General features: G+C 56.6%; 5 protein-coding genes across 5 annotated transcripts; 2 read left to right on the top strand and 3 right to left on the bottom strand.

The window, feature by feature from the left end:
* Nucleotides 1-2,284: 2,284 nt before the first annotated feature.
* On the top strand, nucleotides 2,285-2,839 carry CH63R_10156 (RNA polymerase III subunit C17; the record flags this gene model as incomplete). The annotated part of the gene is made up of 2 exons (XM_018305130.1): nucleotides 2,285-2,419; nucleotides 2,537-2,839. 2 exons carry the CDS (start codon nucleotides 2,285-2,287, stop codon nucleotides 2,837-2,839), a joined length of 438 nt encoding a protein of 145 aa, XP_018154554.1.
* A 131-nt stretch (nucleotides 2,840-2,970) lies between these two features.
* Nucleotides 2,971-3,655, bottom strand: CH63R_10155 (Rho-like small GTPase; the record flags this gene model as incomplete). The annotated part of the gene is made up of 3 exons (XM_018305129.1): nucleotides 2,971-3,252; nucleotides 3,307-3,520; nucleotides 3,588-3,655. 3 exons carry the CDS (start codon nucleotides 3,653-3,655, stop codon nucleotides 2,971-2,973), a joined length of 564 nt encoding a protein of 187 aa, XP_018154553.1.
* Nucleotides 3,656-4,281: 626 nt separating this feature from the next.
* CH63R_10154 (tRNA pseudouridine synthase) lies at nucleotides 4,282-5,925 on the top strand (the record flags this gene model as incomplete). The annotated part of the gene is made up of 1 exon (XM_018305128.1): nucleotides 4,282-5,925. The coding sequence occupies one exon, from the start codon at nucleotides 4,282-4,284 to the stop codon at nucleotides 5,923-5,925; it is 1,644 nt and encodes a 547-aa protein (XP_018154552.1).
* Nucleotides 5,926-6,046: 121 nt separating this feature from the next.
* CH63R_10153 (GPI-GlcNAc transferase complex) lies at nucleotides 6,047-6,431 on the bottom strand (the record flags this gene model as incomplete). The annotated part of the gene is made up of 2 exons (XM_018305127.1): nucleotides 6,047-6,286; nucleotides 6,324-6,431. 2 exons carry the CDS (start codon nucleotides 6,429-6,431, stop codon nucleotides 6,047-6,049), a joined length of 348 nt encoding a protein of 115 aa, XP_018154551.1.
* Nucleotides 6,432-8,540: 2,109 nt separating this feature from the next.
* CH63R_10152 (WD g-beta repeat protein) lies at nucleotides 8,541-13,695 on the bottom strand (the record flags this gene model as incomplete). The annotated part of the gene is made up of 5 exons (XM_018305126.1): nucleotides 8,541-11,343; nucleotides 11,397-12,665; nucleotides 12,735-13,046; nucleotides 13,099-13,225; nucleotides 13,281-13,695. The coding sequence occupies 5 exons, from the start codon at nucleotides 13,693-13,695 to the stop codon at nucleotides 8,541-8,543; spliced, it is 4,926 nt and encodes a 1,641-aa protein (XP_018154550.1).
* Nucleotides 13,696-14,083: the final 388 nt, after the last annotated feature.

Genomic DNA, 14,083 nt, shown 5'->3' with positions numbered 1-14,083 from the left:
AAGGGAAGAGAGGCATGACAGCAGTGACTCTCTTGGCAGAGCCGGTCTTGCAGGCAGAGATCATGATGCACAGATCCATGAAACCATCATTGACTGAGCCAGAGGCGCTCTGGATGATAAAGACATCCTTGCCACGCACTGAGTCTTTGATCTCGCAGCGACTCTCCCCAACTGAGAACTTGCTGAGAATGCGCTCACAGGGGTTCAGGCCCAGATTGTTGCACACGCTGTTGACCAGCTCCGGGTGGGTATTACCACCAAGCACAATGATATTGCGGACCATGGCTGAGTAAGTCGTGGGGTATTGGGTTGTGGGATAGTTGAGAGTGTTGGGTATTTTCGATCGGGCGAAACCGGCGATGTTCGAGTTAAGATTCAGCACCTCGTTCTGGTCTGGCGGGGTTTATTGAAGAAGAGGAAACGGAATTCAAGCTTCGGTTTCGAGTTTTACAAAACGCGACTTGAGGGCCCGGGGTCGGTGGAGATAGGTTAGTGCGAGTGATGGCGGGATGTCGTGTGCGGGTGGGAGGATCGCGAGCGAAAGATCCGGTGTCGGGTTTGCTCGAGGCGTCAAAAATCTGCTAGTGGGGTGCAGGGCGACGTCACAGGGGACTGGAATGTGCCGAGGCCGAGGATATGCGCGGAGTTGGATTGGGGAAAGAGCAGTGATGCCAGAGAGAATTGAGGGCGAACGACGAGGTAAGAGGGGAAGGCCTCTGAGGTTGTGATCACAACGGAAGCATGGCGAGCAAGCTCGAGAGGAGAAGAGGAGAGAAGAGAAAAAAAGGGTGGTTAGCGGGGGGATTCCTCTGAAGCTGGGGTTGTCGAGAAGTTGTAAAAGAAAATCTCTGAGTGGATAAGTTTGTTTGGGATTGGCAGGAATCGGGGTTGGGTGCGGTCGTCGCGCGCCATGTGGGTTTTAGGGATAGCGGGTGAGAATGTTTCTTGGTGGGGTGAAAAGAGAGGCCGTACAGGGCGACAGCACAGGGTGGCCAGGCCCCCGAACCGGCCCTTTCGGGTTAGGGCGCCGTGTCTTTGGGCGTGTTTCTCATGACTCCGATTCAAGCAAAGATTTTGCGCCAACGATATTTTGACCATGCACTGTGTTTTTCGGGCAGTTGCCAGGCTGCCCAGACATGCCGAGCCTCATGGAGAGTGCCGCAGACCGGCGATGGAGATACCTTGGACACCCTGGCTTGGACGAGAGCAGTGCCAACGGCCCAGCGGCGCGACCCTTCACGGTACACGATACAGTGCCGAGACAATTCTTCGTACAGGGAGGATTGCGTGGGATTCGTGGAACAGACACAATAATGCACCTGTGACTCTTCTGAGATCCGAGATATGATGTGTGGACATTCTTCACTCCCACGCCAGAAGTAGAGCTGCCTCGTGATTTATGCATGCCTTGTAATGTTTACCCGGGAGAGAGAGACAGCGAGAGATTTAAATACCGCTCATATCAAGAGGCCATCACACAATCACACAATGCAAGCAACGACAACACCCAGTCAAGCGAGGTGCAGCGCGCCGTCGTCCTCGAAAGCAGCCACCGCCAATACACATGGCCAGCACCCTTCTTCCCCCTCTCATTGCGCAATTCCAGATCCGGTACGTACTGGGCAGCATTTTAGCACATGGCAAAGTGGGGGACTGGGCATCGCGATTGGTGCCTTGGGCCGTCCTGCTGCAGCCGCTTTTTTTTCTTCTGCTTGCTGCCACTTTTTCTCTCCTGCAGATGGTTGTCAACTGTGACAAGCGCGGGGCACTTTCCATGTGCAAGAAGAAATTTGCGGCAGGACCGACTTCCGGTTCCAAAGTTAAAGGAAGAAAACGAAATTGATAAAAAAAACACATCGATACACCACCGCCTCCCTGGGCCCTTGTCGTTTGCTTCAACACCTCCACTCATATCAAAGTCCACAGTGCCCAGTGTTTCCAACTCTTTTGCCCTCCGGAGAGTCATTTGAGCCCTTGTCAGCAAGAACGTCGGCTCGCTGTCAAGGTTGTGTGACTCGACCTGTCAACACCCGTTCCCGTTCTCCGAGTGACAGGGGAACATTGGTGGCCTAGCCTCAGCTTGCATACCAACACGACAAATTTCAGCAAACATCAAGCGCAACCTGCATTTCCGCGCTTTTGCAATCCAACAGCACTGTGTGCCGAAACGACGCCGTTTCCATTGCTCCTACGTTGAGTAGACCAACCGCCTCACGCCCACTCACCTGCTTTAATCACTGGCGCTGCAACCTGATATCCACACACCAAGCTCGCCTCCTTCACGATGAAGATCCTTGAGGCTCAGTCAGCCGTTCTGTCCAACTATGAGGTTTATCAGCACTTGACCGAACGCAAGCTCGGCCAGAAGAAACGTGGGGAGCGTCGGGGTCCCGGCAACCTGGAGGCACTGGCGAGAGAGGTAGGTTATTCTACACGAAATTCTTTTTGACTCTGCCAATGCAACCGGAAAACAATCCAATGAAATTTGGGTATCTGCTTCTGTGTAATAGACCCGTTACTGACTTATCCGGTCTAGCTCCTCCAGTATCTGCGCACACCACCCAACCCGTTGAGCCAGGACCCCATCACCTACCAGCCGGGTTGCATCCCCCAGCTCCTGGAAAAGCTTCGACCATATGACTTGGCCAAGGGCGAGGTCATTATGATCCTCAATCTTCGCCCTGCGTCCGTCGCCGCGTTGAATACCGTCATCGAAGAGATGACGGAGCGCTTCGACGAGAACCAGCAGGAAGAGATGGTCAACATCATCGCCGAAGTCCTCGGCACATTTCCCCAAGAGGAGGGGCAGGAGGAGGCTGGTGACGAGGGCGCTGCTTAGGAGAGCATCCCCGATCGCACTTTGCAATCTACTCCAGATCGCGACTGGCTTTCCGATATCCCCTCCTCTTCTTGGTGATTGGGAAGCTCACAGCGGATCAATCGGTAAGCGACAATGGCCACGGCGATCTTTTACATGGCGACACATCCACCCTCGGTCTGCCCGCCCTCGGCCTTCCGCGTCATCACCGCCGTCTTGCAAATGTCTTCGAACGCCAGCTTGATAAGCTCCCCCGTCACCGCAGAGCACTCCATGTATCTGTCTATCCGCATCTCCTGCGCCTGCTGGTAGGCTTCTTGGGGGTAGATGATGCCATTTGGATCATCTTCCGATCTCAGGTCTCGTTTGAGGCCCAGCAAGAGGATAGGCAGACGGTCGGGTCTGCGAAAGGACAGTTTGACCTCTTTGAGCCACTATCACGGACGTCAGGCACGGGGATGTGGAGGATTGTAGGGAGAGGAACGTACATGTCTTCTCATATTGATGAGACTGAGTCGCTGGCTGATATCGTAGCACAAGATGACGATGTCGGGGTCGAGGAGCTTCCAATTTTCGGGGCTATTTGTATCGTAGAACTCCAAACGATACGGGTTTTGGCCAAGCTTGATCTCAAAGATGAAAGGTTGATCAATGTCTCTGAGCAGCGTGATGGGGCCGGTTCCTTCGCCAGCGCTCAGTCGTCTACTCAGGGGCGACGCGACATTAGTTGTGGCTTCTCACATCGGATCTTCACGGGGGCAATACGGACGAGATGAACGACGTCTTTCCACATTTCTCATCACCGACTAGCAAGATTCTGATTGCGTCTCCGTCCATGTTGAATGATTTAGTTGAGTGACGTTCTGATAACGGATGTCTGGGGACAAATGGCGCAGTGCCTCGAGCCAGGCCTGAGGTGAGTAAGCTTCAGAAGCACTGTGTGCGCACTGCCCAATCCCGCATCCCACCCGTCCCGCCAGATTGGTTCGGGGTTCTCCATTAGGAGTCGGTTAGAGATTCACCTCAGCCACACATGCATAAGCCACACCCTTGTTTCCAGCAGGCCAAAAAAGTTTGGAGAGGGACCAAAAAAAAAAAGAGAGCACAAACAAGTGATGCGCCGAAAGCTGCCCACCTGCGAATCTCTGCCGCATATTAGCCCCTCCATACTAGGTACCTAGTACCCGCATGATGCTGGTCCGAAAAACGACCCCTCCAGAACACAAACTCACATGAGAAGATTTGGGCTTCTCAAAGCCTTTGTCAAGGGTCTCTGTCTGCAAAACCCGCGAAGCCAGGGTCTGATCCTGCCGAGGCGTCCAGTCGGGCTGCTGTTACACGGCTATCGAAAAGGTTTACCTGCCCACGCCCTGAATCATCACCAAATTCTCCACCGTCTCACTCACCCCTACCGCTCGTCTCACACAGCAGCCCGGGGCACAAGCACCGCTGCCGTCGCAGACATGACCGATGCGGGCGGGAAGTATTACTCGTGGGAGAAGGACCGCCTCATCGCGCGCATAAGACAGCTCGAGCACGAGCTCGCAAAGCGGGATGCCGCCGCGTCATCCAAGTCCGCCGGGCCCGGGCCCGGCTCCGGCACGGCGACGGTAGACGCTGCCCCGCCCCCGGCGAAGAAACGGAAGAAGGACAAAAAGATGGACGCCTCCCGGTACTCGAGCCGCTTCATCGCCCTCAAGTTCGCGTATCTCGGCAAGCGCTACGGCGGCTTCGAGTACGCCAGCTCGGCGAGCCTGCCGACCATCGAGGGCGAGCTGTGGAACGCGCTGACTAAGGCGTGCCTCATCTTCCCCGAGGACCCGGAGGTGGTCAACTTCGACTGCTGCGAGTACTCCAAGTGCGGCCGCACGGATCGCGGCGTGAGTGCCTTTGGGCAGGTCATCGCTCTGAGGGTACGGAGTAGCAAGCCGTTGCCCAAGAAGCCGGAAGAGCAAGCCATCCCCGAGACAGAGGGGGATACGGCCATGGAGGGGACAGTCGAGAAGGCCGAAGGAGAAGAAGACAACAAGAAGCCCGAGAAGGAGTGGGACGACATCGAAGACGAGATCCCGTATGTCAAGGTCCTCAACCGCCTGCTCCCCGACGACATCCGCGTCATCGCGTGGTGCCCGGCGCCGCCGCCGGGGTTCTCGGCGCGCTTCTCCTGCGAGGAGCGGCAGTACCGCTACTTCTTCACCCAGCCGGCCTTCACGCCCACGGCGGTGACCGCGACCGACGGCGCGCCGCCGGACGGCTTGCGGGAAGGGTACCTCGACATTGAAGCCATGAACGAGGCGGCGCGGCGCTTCGTCGGCGACCACGACTTCCGGAACTTCTGCAAGGTGGACGGCAGCAAGCAGATCACCAGCTTCGAGCGGCGCATGTACGAGGCCGGCGTGGAGGAGGTGCAGGACGTCGGCTCGGTGCTGCCGTACCTCGGGCGCGACGCCGCCGACGGGAACGACAAGCTGCCCAGGGTGTACTCGTTCAACATCCGCGGCACGGCGTTCCTGTGGCACCAGATCCGGCACATGGTGACGATCCTCTTCCTCGTGGGCCAGCGCCTCGAGGGGCCCGACGTCATCACGCGGCTGCTGGACGTCGAGAAGACGCCCCGCAAGCCCAACTACGACCTCGCACACGAGACGCCGCTGGTGCTCTGGAACTGCGTGTTCCCCGGCGACGACGACAGCCGCATCCCGACGGCGCCGGAGAACGCGCTGCGGTGGGTGTACGGCGAGGCTGACGTCGTCGAGAGCCTGTGGGCGCACTACCGCGAGAAGAAGATGGATGAAGTGCTGGCCAACCGGCTGCTGGACCTCATCTCGGGCCAGGTGCAGAGCACCGAGCCCAAGCCCAAGGGCAAGCGCGTGTTCCAGGGGGGCCACGAGGGCAAGCTGTCGGGCGGGTACGTGCCGCTCGCTAAGAAGCAGCTGACGCCGACGCCCGAGGAGATCAACAACCGGTGGGCGCAGCGCAAGGGGTTCAAGAACGCCGAGGAGATGAGGGAGTCCAAGAACTGGAGGAAGGCCATCAAAGATGCCAAGCAGGCTGGTACCACCGCCGCTGCCGCTGCCGCTGCCGCCGCGGGGGCCGTTGATGAATGAGTACCTAGGTCGTAGACAGTGATGATGGGAATGGAAAGACCAAACACAACAACAACAAAAGTTTGAACATCGTGAATTTCGTAAAGGGGATGTGGTTGCTATGGTACGGCTGACGGGCTGGCTAGACGCCACCCTGCCATCTTTCGTCCATCTTCCTAGTGTTCCAGCCACCCCCGCCGGCGGTCCCGTCCGCCTCCCAGAGACACCCCCTGACCCCCCTCCAGACCGTCTCGACGATCTTCTTCCGCGGCAGCAGCCTGGGGAAGACGACGACGAGGTCCTCCTCGCCCTCGACGATGACGATGAGGTAGTATCGCACCTCGAAGCCGCGGAAGGCCTCGTTGACGAGGACGTCCTGGATCTTCTCAGTGGGTATGAAGCGCGTCGCGGCGGCCGACAGGTAGCTCCCGCTCGTGGAACTCGTCTGGATGCCCAGACCGCGCAGGACCAGCAGGCTCTCGGTGGTGTGCGTGCGCAGCAGCGTCGCGTAGGCGGCGAGGAGGCATCCCGGAATGAGGACGGGGAGCGGCACCGCGTGGGAGGCGACGATGCGGTGGGCGAGGCGGCCCGGAACGGAGGCGTGAATAAAACGAAGGGCATGCCAGAAGGTCGTAATTGAGAAGAATAAGGCGTCGGCGGGGGGGTTGTCGGGCGTCGTGGTGGGGGTTTTTGTCGGCGACGGCGAGAGGAATGGCGCGGCGTAGGGGGACTGCGACCAGGCGGCCTGGAGGAGGAGGATTGAGGAGAGGAAGAGGAGGACGCGTAGGACGAGGAGGAGGCTCGATAGGAGACGGACGGCGAGGGTCGGCGGCGGGCGGGTCGTCACTGTGAACTCGGCTGTTGTTGGCGAGGGGCGCCGGACGTGGAGGCGGGGAGCGGTTGTGAGCATCGTGAGCGAGGAGATGCTTGTGTCGCAATGGTGTCGCGAAAGGTGTGCGATGTGGCCGCTATGGTGCACATTGAAAGCGCGTGAAGTGGCATCAGCTCAACAAGGGGCCAATTGGGGCGTGGGCGAAAGGCTGCGTCAGGATTGCAGGACGCAATCGCGGATTCGGCTCCAATTGCAAAGTTGACGAGGACAGAAGCTTGAAGCTCAGGTCGGTGCTCGGTGGGAATCTTACCCGTCGTGTGTGGCACATGCGACATGCGACACGCAGTGTGGTGCCCGCCCAGCTCAATGACTTGCTTACCTCACCAGTGCCCCACCCACATTCCAATCAATGCACACTCCCTCAGTGGCTAGATACTATATGTACTCAGAGTTCAGCCGAAGTTACCGGCTGTAATGGTCAAATGGTTGAAGGCTTTCATTACTCTTCTTCCGCTACCCCATCTACATTGGAATCCTTTAGTGGCGCCCAGTGCGAATGCCGCGGTGGCCACCCACTCGCATGGGTAACCTGCGATTGCTGCGTGTGGCCCTAAGCAATGAAGATAACACTTGAGGGAGGCTTCACTCTGCAGAGAGATCTTCACCGTCGCATGGCGTGCTGGATTACGATCGCTAGGGGCTTGGGGTAGCGGTTGGAGATGGAGATGTCAACTCCAAATTTTTGGCATTTTCATTCCTGGGAGTGACGATGATGCATTGCTTTCGCGACCGTGGAATCATGTGTGTGGGCTATATATGTTTGGCTGTTGTTGGCTTCTGAGTCTGGTGACGATGTCTGGTCGCAGATGTTGGAGGGGGATATATGCACACAGTAAGCCTCGCACGTGGTTCAAACCCGGCCGTCGGCATCTTCTTTTTCTGTTTTTGCGCCCGATGCCACAATCAAGATCAATCGGGACTCGGTTTCCTGCTGTCACATTACAAACGCGCAAGCACATGCTCGGAATCGTGTTGCATTATTCTTAATATTCGGCCTGAGCATGGCCATCTCGACGAGCTGCTAGCTACATACCACACTACCCACTCAAAGGAAACAACTGTCAACCACCCCAAGTCTTGCATTCTCGGGGACAGGCGACAAAAGGAAAATAAAGACAGAGGTGAAAATTCTCAGCCATTCAACTAGAGGAACAAAGGTGCCGTGAGGCAACATTGTAAAACACACGTTTCCAGCACTTTTCGGTCGGTCCCTTTCGCTCTTCCAATATCTTCTCCTTCGGCCTCGGCACAAGACGGTGTCATCTTAGAATCCTCCGCCCTTTTTGGTGTTTTCTTTTCGTTGCCCTCAAAAATCCATCCTCCTCCAAGACCAATCCGGTACTCATGTACATTGCCTCCTACAGGTATCCTGTGCTCATGTATTCCGGGTTGCGGCTCTGGTCCCCTGAAACCCTAGGGTACAGCCCTTCGTCAGTCATCATTTGAGAAAGTAAGAATGCAAACAAGAGTTGAAAACTTTAAGAGGAAAGGAAATGCAAGAGGTGAAAAAATATTCGCTCTGCGCGCTCAATAAATCGTTTAAGGATAGATTCGAAGTGTACAAAACAGGCGCCTTTTCTGTCGTTGTTCTTGCTGGCAACGGTTACATCGCGCCATCAAGACATAATCGTGTTCTGCCTGTCCGTCGCAAACGTAATGGTATCAAGATTCATTGAGAAACACCTGTCGCCATGCAACGAATCGGAATGTGTGAAGTGTAATGATAGATAGGGGTTGAGTGGTTTTAGATCATCTCGCTCTGGTGCAGGCCGGTGGGCAGACCCTTCTGCGTCATGGCCGTCATGGCAGGGGGAGATCGCATGTCATCGCGACCGTAGATCGTCGGCATGAGAACGCTCTCGTAAGGCGCGTATTCGTAGTCGTCCTGACCGCGAGGGCGGCTGGAGGGCTCCTTGCGGGTACGACTACCGGACCGGAAACGGTCGGTGGCCTTTGAGAGGCGACCGGCAAGACTGCTATCACGCTCAGTAAAGCTGCGACCGCGAATGTGGCCCTTGGATGTTGGGGGAGCGGGTGACGAAAGAACAGGAACGGTAGTGTCCATGGGTGCGGCGGTGGTCGCGGGGATGGGCTTGTCGTCGTCCATGACGATCTCGATCATGCCAGATCCATGCCCGCCAGCGTTGCTGTGAGAAGCGTACGGAAGGGGTGCAGGTGGCGGAGGAGGAGGCATGGCGAGATGTTGCAACTCCCTCAGCATTGGTGGGGGAGGCGGCGGCGGTGGCGGTGGTGGCAGTGCACCGTAGTTGTTGCTCTCCTGCGAGGCGCGCCTGGCGCGGATCATGTCGTCAACTGTGCGAATTTCTCCCAAGTTGCCTTGTCTCATTGACGGGCCTCGGGAAAGCCCCTTGCTGTGGGAACTTGGTCCTCTTGGGGATGGCCCATCAGGAGGAATCGGCGGGGCGGACATGCTGCGAGGTATCATGCCCCGGTCGGGAGGCTGATAAACAGATGACGGAAGTTGGTAAGTCGTCTGCGGGAGAAGTGTGAGGAGGTCCGCCTCCTTATCCTTCGCTGGGGACTGCTGCTGAGGCGAGGTTGCCGGGGAGTGCCGCTGTGCAAATGTCGCTGGGATTGGGGGCACAGGAATGTTATTATTGTCCTTGTCGGACTCAATGATCAGACGCATGGCCTTAGGTGTCGCAGGAAGCCCTAAGTGGACGTTGGAGTTGCTGCGAGCGTACATGCCCCTTTGAGTCGGGTCCGCGGTGTGGCTACGAGGAGGGAGCTCAACAGCGCTGGATGACGGCTCAATGCCGATGCGGATGTGGTTGGGATGGGGGATTGGGGGTGCTGACGGTCGTTGTGCAAGCGACTTGCGCCGCTCTTCAAGCTCGCGGGCGGCCTCATCCTTCTTGCGCTGCCTCTCGTCCTTCATGGTCTTGAGGTCTCCAGCATGCTCAGTAGAAGCGGCACGCGACTTCGACTGGTTTGGACTGATGTCGCGGGGTTGATCGAGATTCTCATCAGCTTGACGACGACGGCTCTCGGATCGGTCCCGCTGGGCCCGCTGGGGAAAGACTCTAGTCAGTTCAGGGGAGAGGGCGTTGCGATATCCGTGTTGGCTGGTGCTCCTGTTATGTCGGTTCCTGAAGTTTTCCTGTTCGATGACAGCCTTGATGTAGTCTTCCTCGTCCTCGGACCCTTGATAATGAATCAGGTTGGCCGAGAGAGGAAGCGGGCTTGAGGGCGATCGGGCACGAGAGCCACCCTCACGGTCCGCGCTTCGGCCGCGGAGGTCAAGCGCAGGAGGGCGGCGTCTGGCATCGGGGCTTATGGCGCGACCTTGGCTGCCACGACTAGACGCACGACTAGTTCCCCTTCTGCTCTTGCTGGACTTTCTGGCTGTGGCAGGGTCCACCACCTCAGGCAGCATCCTGGGGGTGCTCAAGTTGATAAGGTCCTCGGGCGACATGGGAATTGGTGAGGTCGGCGAGTGTTTCGGCTTAGGCCAGTTGCGGCTCGATGCGCGGCCACGTTCCGCAGAAGCCTCACGTGAAGCAGTCTTACGGGTGCGGCTGTGGTCGCGATCGCGGCCTCGGGAGCCATCCCGTTTACCCTCCCGGCTTGTGTGTCGGCTTCGCTGCTTACGCTGTTGAAGGCGTTGAGCAGTCTCCAGACTGTGGATATAGTCCTGTCGCCCACCAGTAGTGTTACTCCGAATGCTTTTGCCTGTGGTAGATTGAGATGTGACAGAACTAGTAACGGACCCCGGGCCGCGACGTCGAGAGGGCCAGTGAAAGCGAGTCGAAGATGCTACAGATTGTTCGGGAGAAGTAATCTCGTTAGCCATGTTGTTAAGACCCCCTAGTTCAAGGTGAAGACCCTTTGGCTTGCGGTCTCGAGAGCCATTGTGCTGAGCCATACTGCCCTCCATTTTAACGAGCATTCTGGCGTCAGGGGACGGTGGGGGAGGCTCTCTTGTCCGCGTGGTGATCTTCTTATACTGGTCTCGCATCATCATGGGGCTTGCGGTAGCAGCCCTCTGTAACGATAGGCCGACGGCAAAATTATCCTGCTCGGTAGGTTTGCGCATTTGCATAGCGCGTCGGGATTCTTCACCTTCGGTCCGAAGCTGGTCGCGGGACAAGTCTGCGGGGACTTCTCCAATGGAAGGTAGACGCTTGCGGCCAAAACCAGATGCCCCGGATATTGCAGAACTCGGCGTGTTGAACTGACTGCGGTTTGGTGGGCGGATGAAAGCAGTAGTCACATCATAGCCTCCAGGAGTAAGAGCGGAGTCGACGATAGGGGTCGGGCCGGCGGCAATCGGAGTCTGTCCACCATCGCCTTGCGAATAGAACCTTGACTTCCCGGCTTGCTCGCCAAAAGAAGTAATGAGCTTCAGAGCGGACGTCTTTGCAATACTTCTCTGCGGTCCGCGATTGACGCCAGGGGGTGATAATGGAGGAGATAAAACTTCGGGGGTTCCCTCGTTGAGGTTCTGGTTGATGCTCTGGAAGGTGACCTGGGCAGCGGAAGGAGACGTCCATGGCTCATCGGACTCGGCTCCAGTACAAGCAAAGCTGTGTGGTGATCAGCAGTGATTCGAAATCCTCAAGCGAGCAGATAAACCTACCATCGAACTGCAAGCTGCTGTTGCCCGTGCATAACAGCCCATTCTCCCCATTTCTTAATGATGGCCGATTGCCGTTCCCAGACAGCAGGGTAGCACAGGCAAGTCAAAATGAGAGCCTCCATATACTTCTTGTGCGAGATGTAAATCTCAATGGCGTCGTGTTGGTCGCCCATTCCAATCAAGATGGTGACAGCAGCGTGAAGATCGCCATGTTCCAGTAGTCTCTGAACATAAGCCCGACCCAGCTTGTGCTGTGAGGCTTGGCCTCCAATACCGCTGAGCGCAAGCAACATCCAGTCGGAAGACGTCATGGAGGATGAGTTCGCTGCCATGACATCTGCATCAATATCGCCGAGCCATTTCATCAGGAGGATGCGACCCGGCGAACCGGAGTTGTGTCTGCTCAACTCCTCCCGTACCAGATCCTCGATGTCTTTGTTCCATCCAAAGATAGTGCTCAACATTTGTTTGCGGAGGTCGTCGTTGTTGAGACGCCTGTTGTCAATGGCGATCGGATGCTTGTAGGGAATATCACTGAGTCGGCTCCTCGTGTACTGAAAAAGATCATGAACCTTATTGTCGACTGGGCTCGGCAGAACCTCATTTCGCAGGCGAGAGGGCCTCGAACGCCGAGATCGGTATGAAGACGTTGAGGTGCCAGTCATCATTGAGGTTCCACTCATGGAGTACATGTCTCTTTCTTGATACGGTGCAGCCGACGACCTCAAAGACGAACCAGCCGAGATGTAGGTGTTTTCAGTCATACCTCGCGAAACAGCTGATGAAGGGTAGCGGCCAGGCGTCCGAGATCCTCCGGAAGATCTTGACACTGAAGAAAGTCCGCTGCGGCTAGAGGCCGCGCTTGCAGAGTCGGCATCGTACGGATCGAGCGCCCTGGGCGTGCCCGTGTCCTTCCGGCCGACAATGCGGTCAAATGGGGATAGGTGGTCTTCGTCGCTCTCAGAGATACCCAATTCAATGGTACCGGAAGTAGCATCAGAGTCGGTAACAATCGTTGTCGAAGTCTTCTGTCCTTGCTGCTCTTCGATTGAGACCGGCGGTGATGGCGGCAACAAGTTGGCAGGATGCTGGACGTTGGCTACGATGATAGACGGAGTATTAAGATCGAATTGCTGGACCGTATTGTTGACCCCGAGTGTGAAGAGACTGGCACCGGGGCCGTAAACGGCCAGGCCTCTGACGTGCTCAAGTGTCGGGATACTGTCCCAGGTGACATGCTTAGTACGGACATCCCACGAAAGTGTTTCTCTAATGTGGCCAATGTCAGTGCAAATTTCTAAGCGCGCGGGTAGGTCTTAGTGGCAAAGAATGACGTACGACTCAGAGTACTGAATGATTCGGCCGTTCTTTGACCAACCCATCCAGTTGGGTCCAGCTTGATAGTTGTCGGTGCGTTTGAGAATCCTCACGATCTTGGCGGGGTCGTCGCTGCTGTATGACTTGGAGACGCTCCAGACTCGCAGATCACCATCATGTGTCTGGGCCGCCAACATGTCTGATTTCTGTCGAGATGACGAGGCATGCCAATTGAGCGTGACTATGGGTGAAGGCGCTCTGGAGGTACCTAGGTTGTGTAGGATGGTGAACCGCGGTTGTAAAGTTGCGACTAGCAAAGAACCGTTTTGGTAACTACATTTAGTTAGCATCCCGTTCCCAATTTCATGGTGCTTGCCAAGCCTACCCGATTGCGAAAGTCCGGCAGTCTGCAGCAGGTGCGAGTGCTGTTACTGCGATCTGATCAATCGTTCTGGAGGAAATGTGCTCGGATGTGGTAGGCTCGAATAGAATAATGTTGCCCTGTGTGTTACCTACAAGTCCTGTTAGCGATTTCAATGAGATGTTTGACTACCCGTGTGAGCTTACCAAAGGCGACGTTTCCGTTGCGCATCCAAGCGGCAGTCGTCAGATGCTCGTATGAGGCAAATCGAGCCACTTCGTCGCCCGTCATAATATCCCAGACAATTGCAGTCTGCCCGGCATCGTAGCTCACTACCAGTCTTCCCGCTCCGATTTCGCTCTGGGTATCGACTGCAAGTAACTGAACTTCGTCCGAGTGCCTCGAGAACCTCCTCTCAATCGTAAGAGTGTCGTGGTGGCAGCATACGATAGACGAGCCCTGCGCATACAGAAACATGGACGCCGTCGCGGCGCATGGCTCGAAGTAGCGCATCACGTTAGGCTGCGACATGGTAAAGTCTTGCATCTCATTGCTCCGGCCCCTTTGTGACGATTTTTCGGAGCTGGCGGTGGCGGTTCGGTTCCTCGCCGAGGCGGACATGATGGCACTATATCCCTTTTCGGGATTTCGATTCTAGGACCCGATGCGATGTTAGCCGGCAGGCCGCTTTAGAAGAGGACAACTTCTAGGGAGGGAAACGGCTGCAGGTCCTTGTCCACCGACAATCTCAGGGTTCTCTGAAGCCGACAATCAAGTGTGACTTGTGGGACAGGCCTACTCACCAATCCGCAGTGATCAAAGCACCGTCCGGCTGCTTCGTAGCGAACCAAAGGCAGTCGGGAAGCTACAACTCTTCCACCTCACCATCACATGAAGCACTTTCCAATGTCGGTTCCCGTCCCGGTTGTCCTTCCACGTTTCAGGGTTCCAGACTTGCGGGATGGTCCTCGTGAGCGCCCTTGGAAGTAGCGGTATCGCTTGCTGGATT

This window comes from Colletotrichum higginsianum (genome assembly GCF_001672515.1).
Source record: "Colletotrichum higginsianum IMI 349063 chromosome 7 map unlocalized unitig_7, whole genome shotgun sequence".
NCBI classification, from domain to species: domain Eukaryota; kingdom Fungi; phylum Ascomycota; class Sordariomycetes; order Glomerellales; family Glomerellaceae; genus Colletotrichum; species Colletotrichum higginsianum.
Note: the sequence above shows the minus strand (reverse complement) of the source record. Positions and strands in the feature narration are given on the sequence as shown.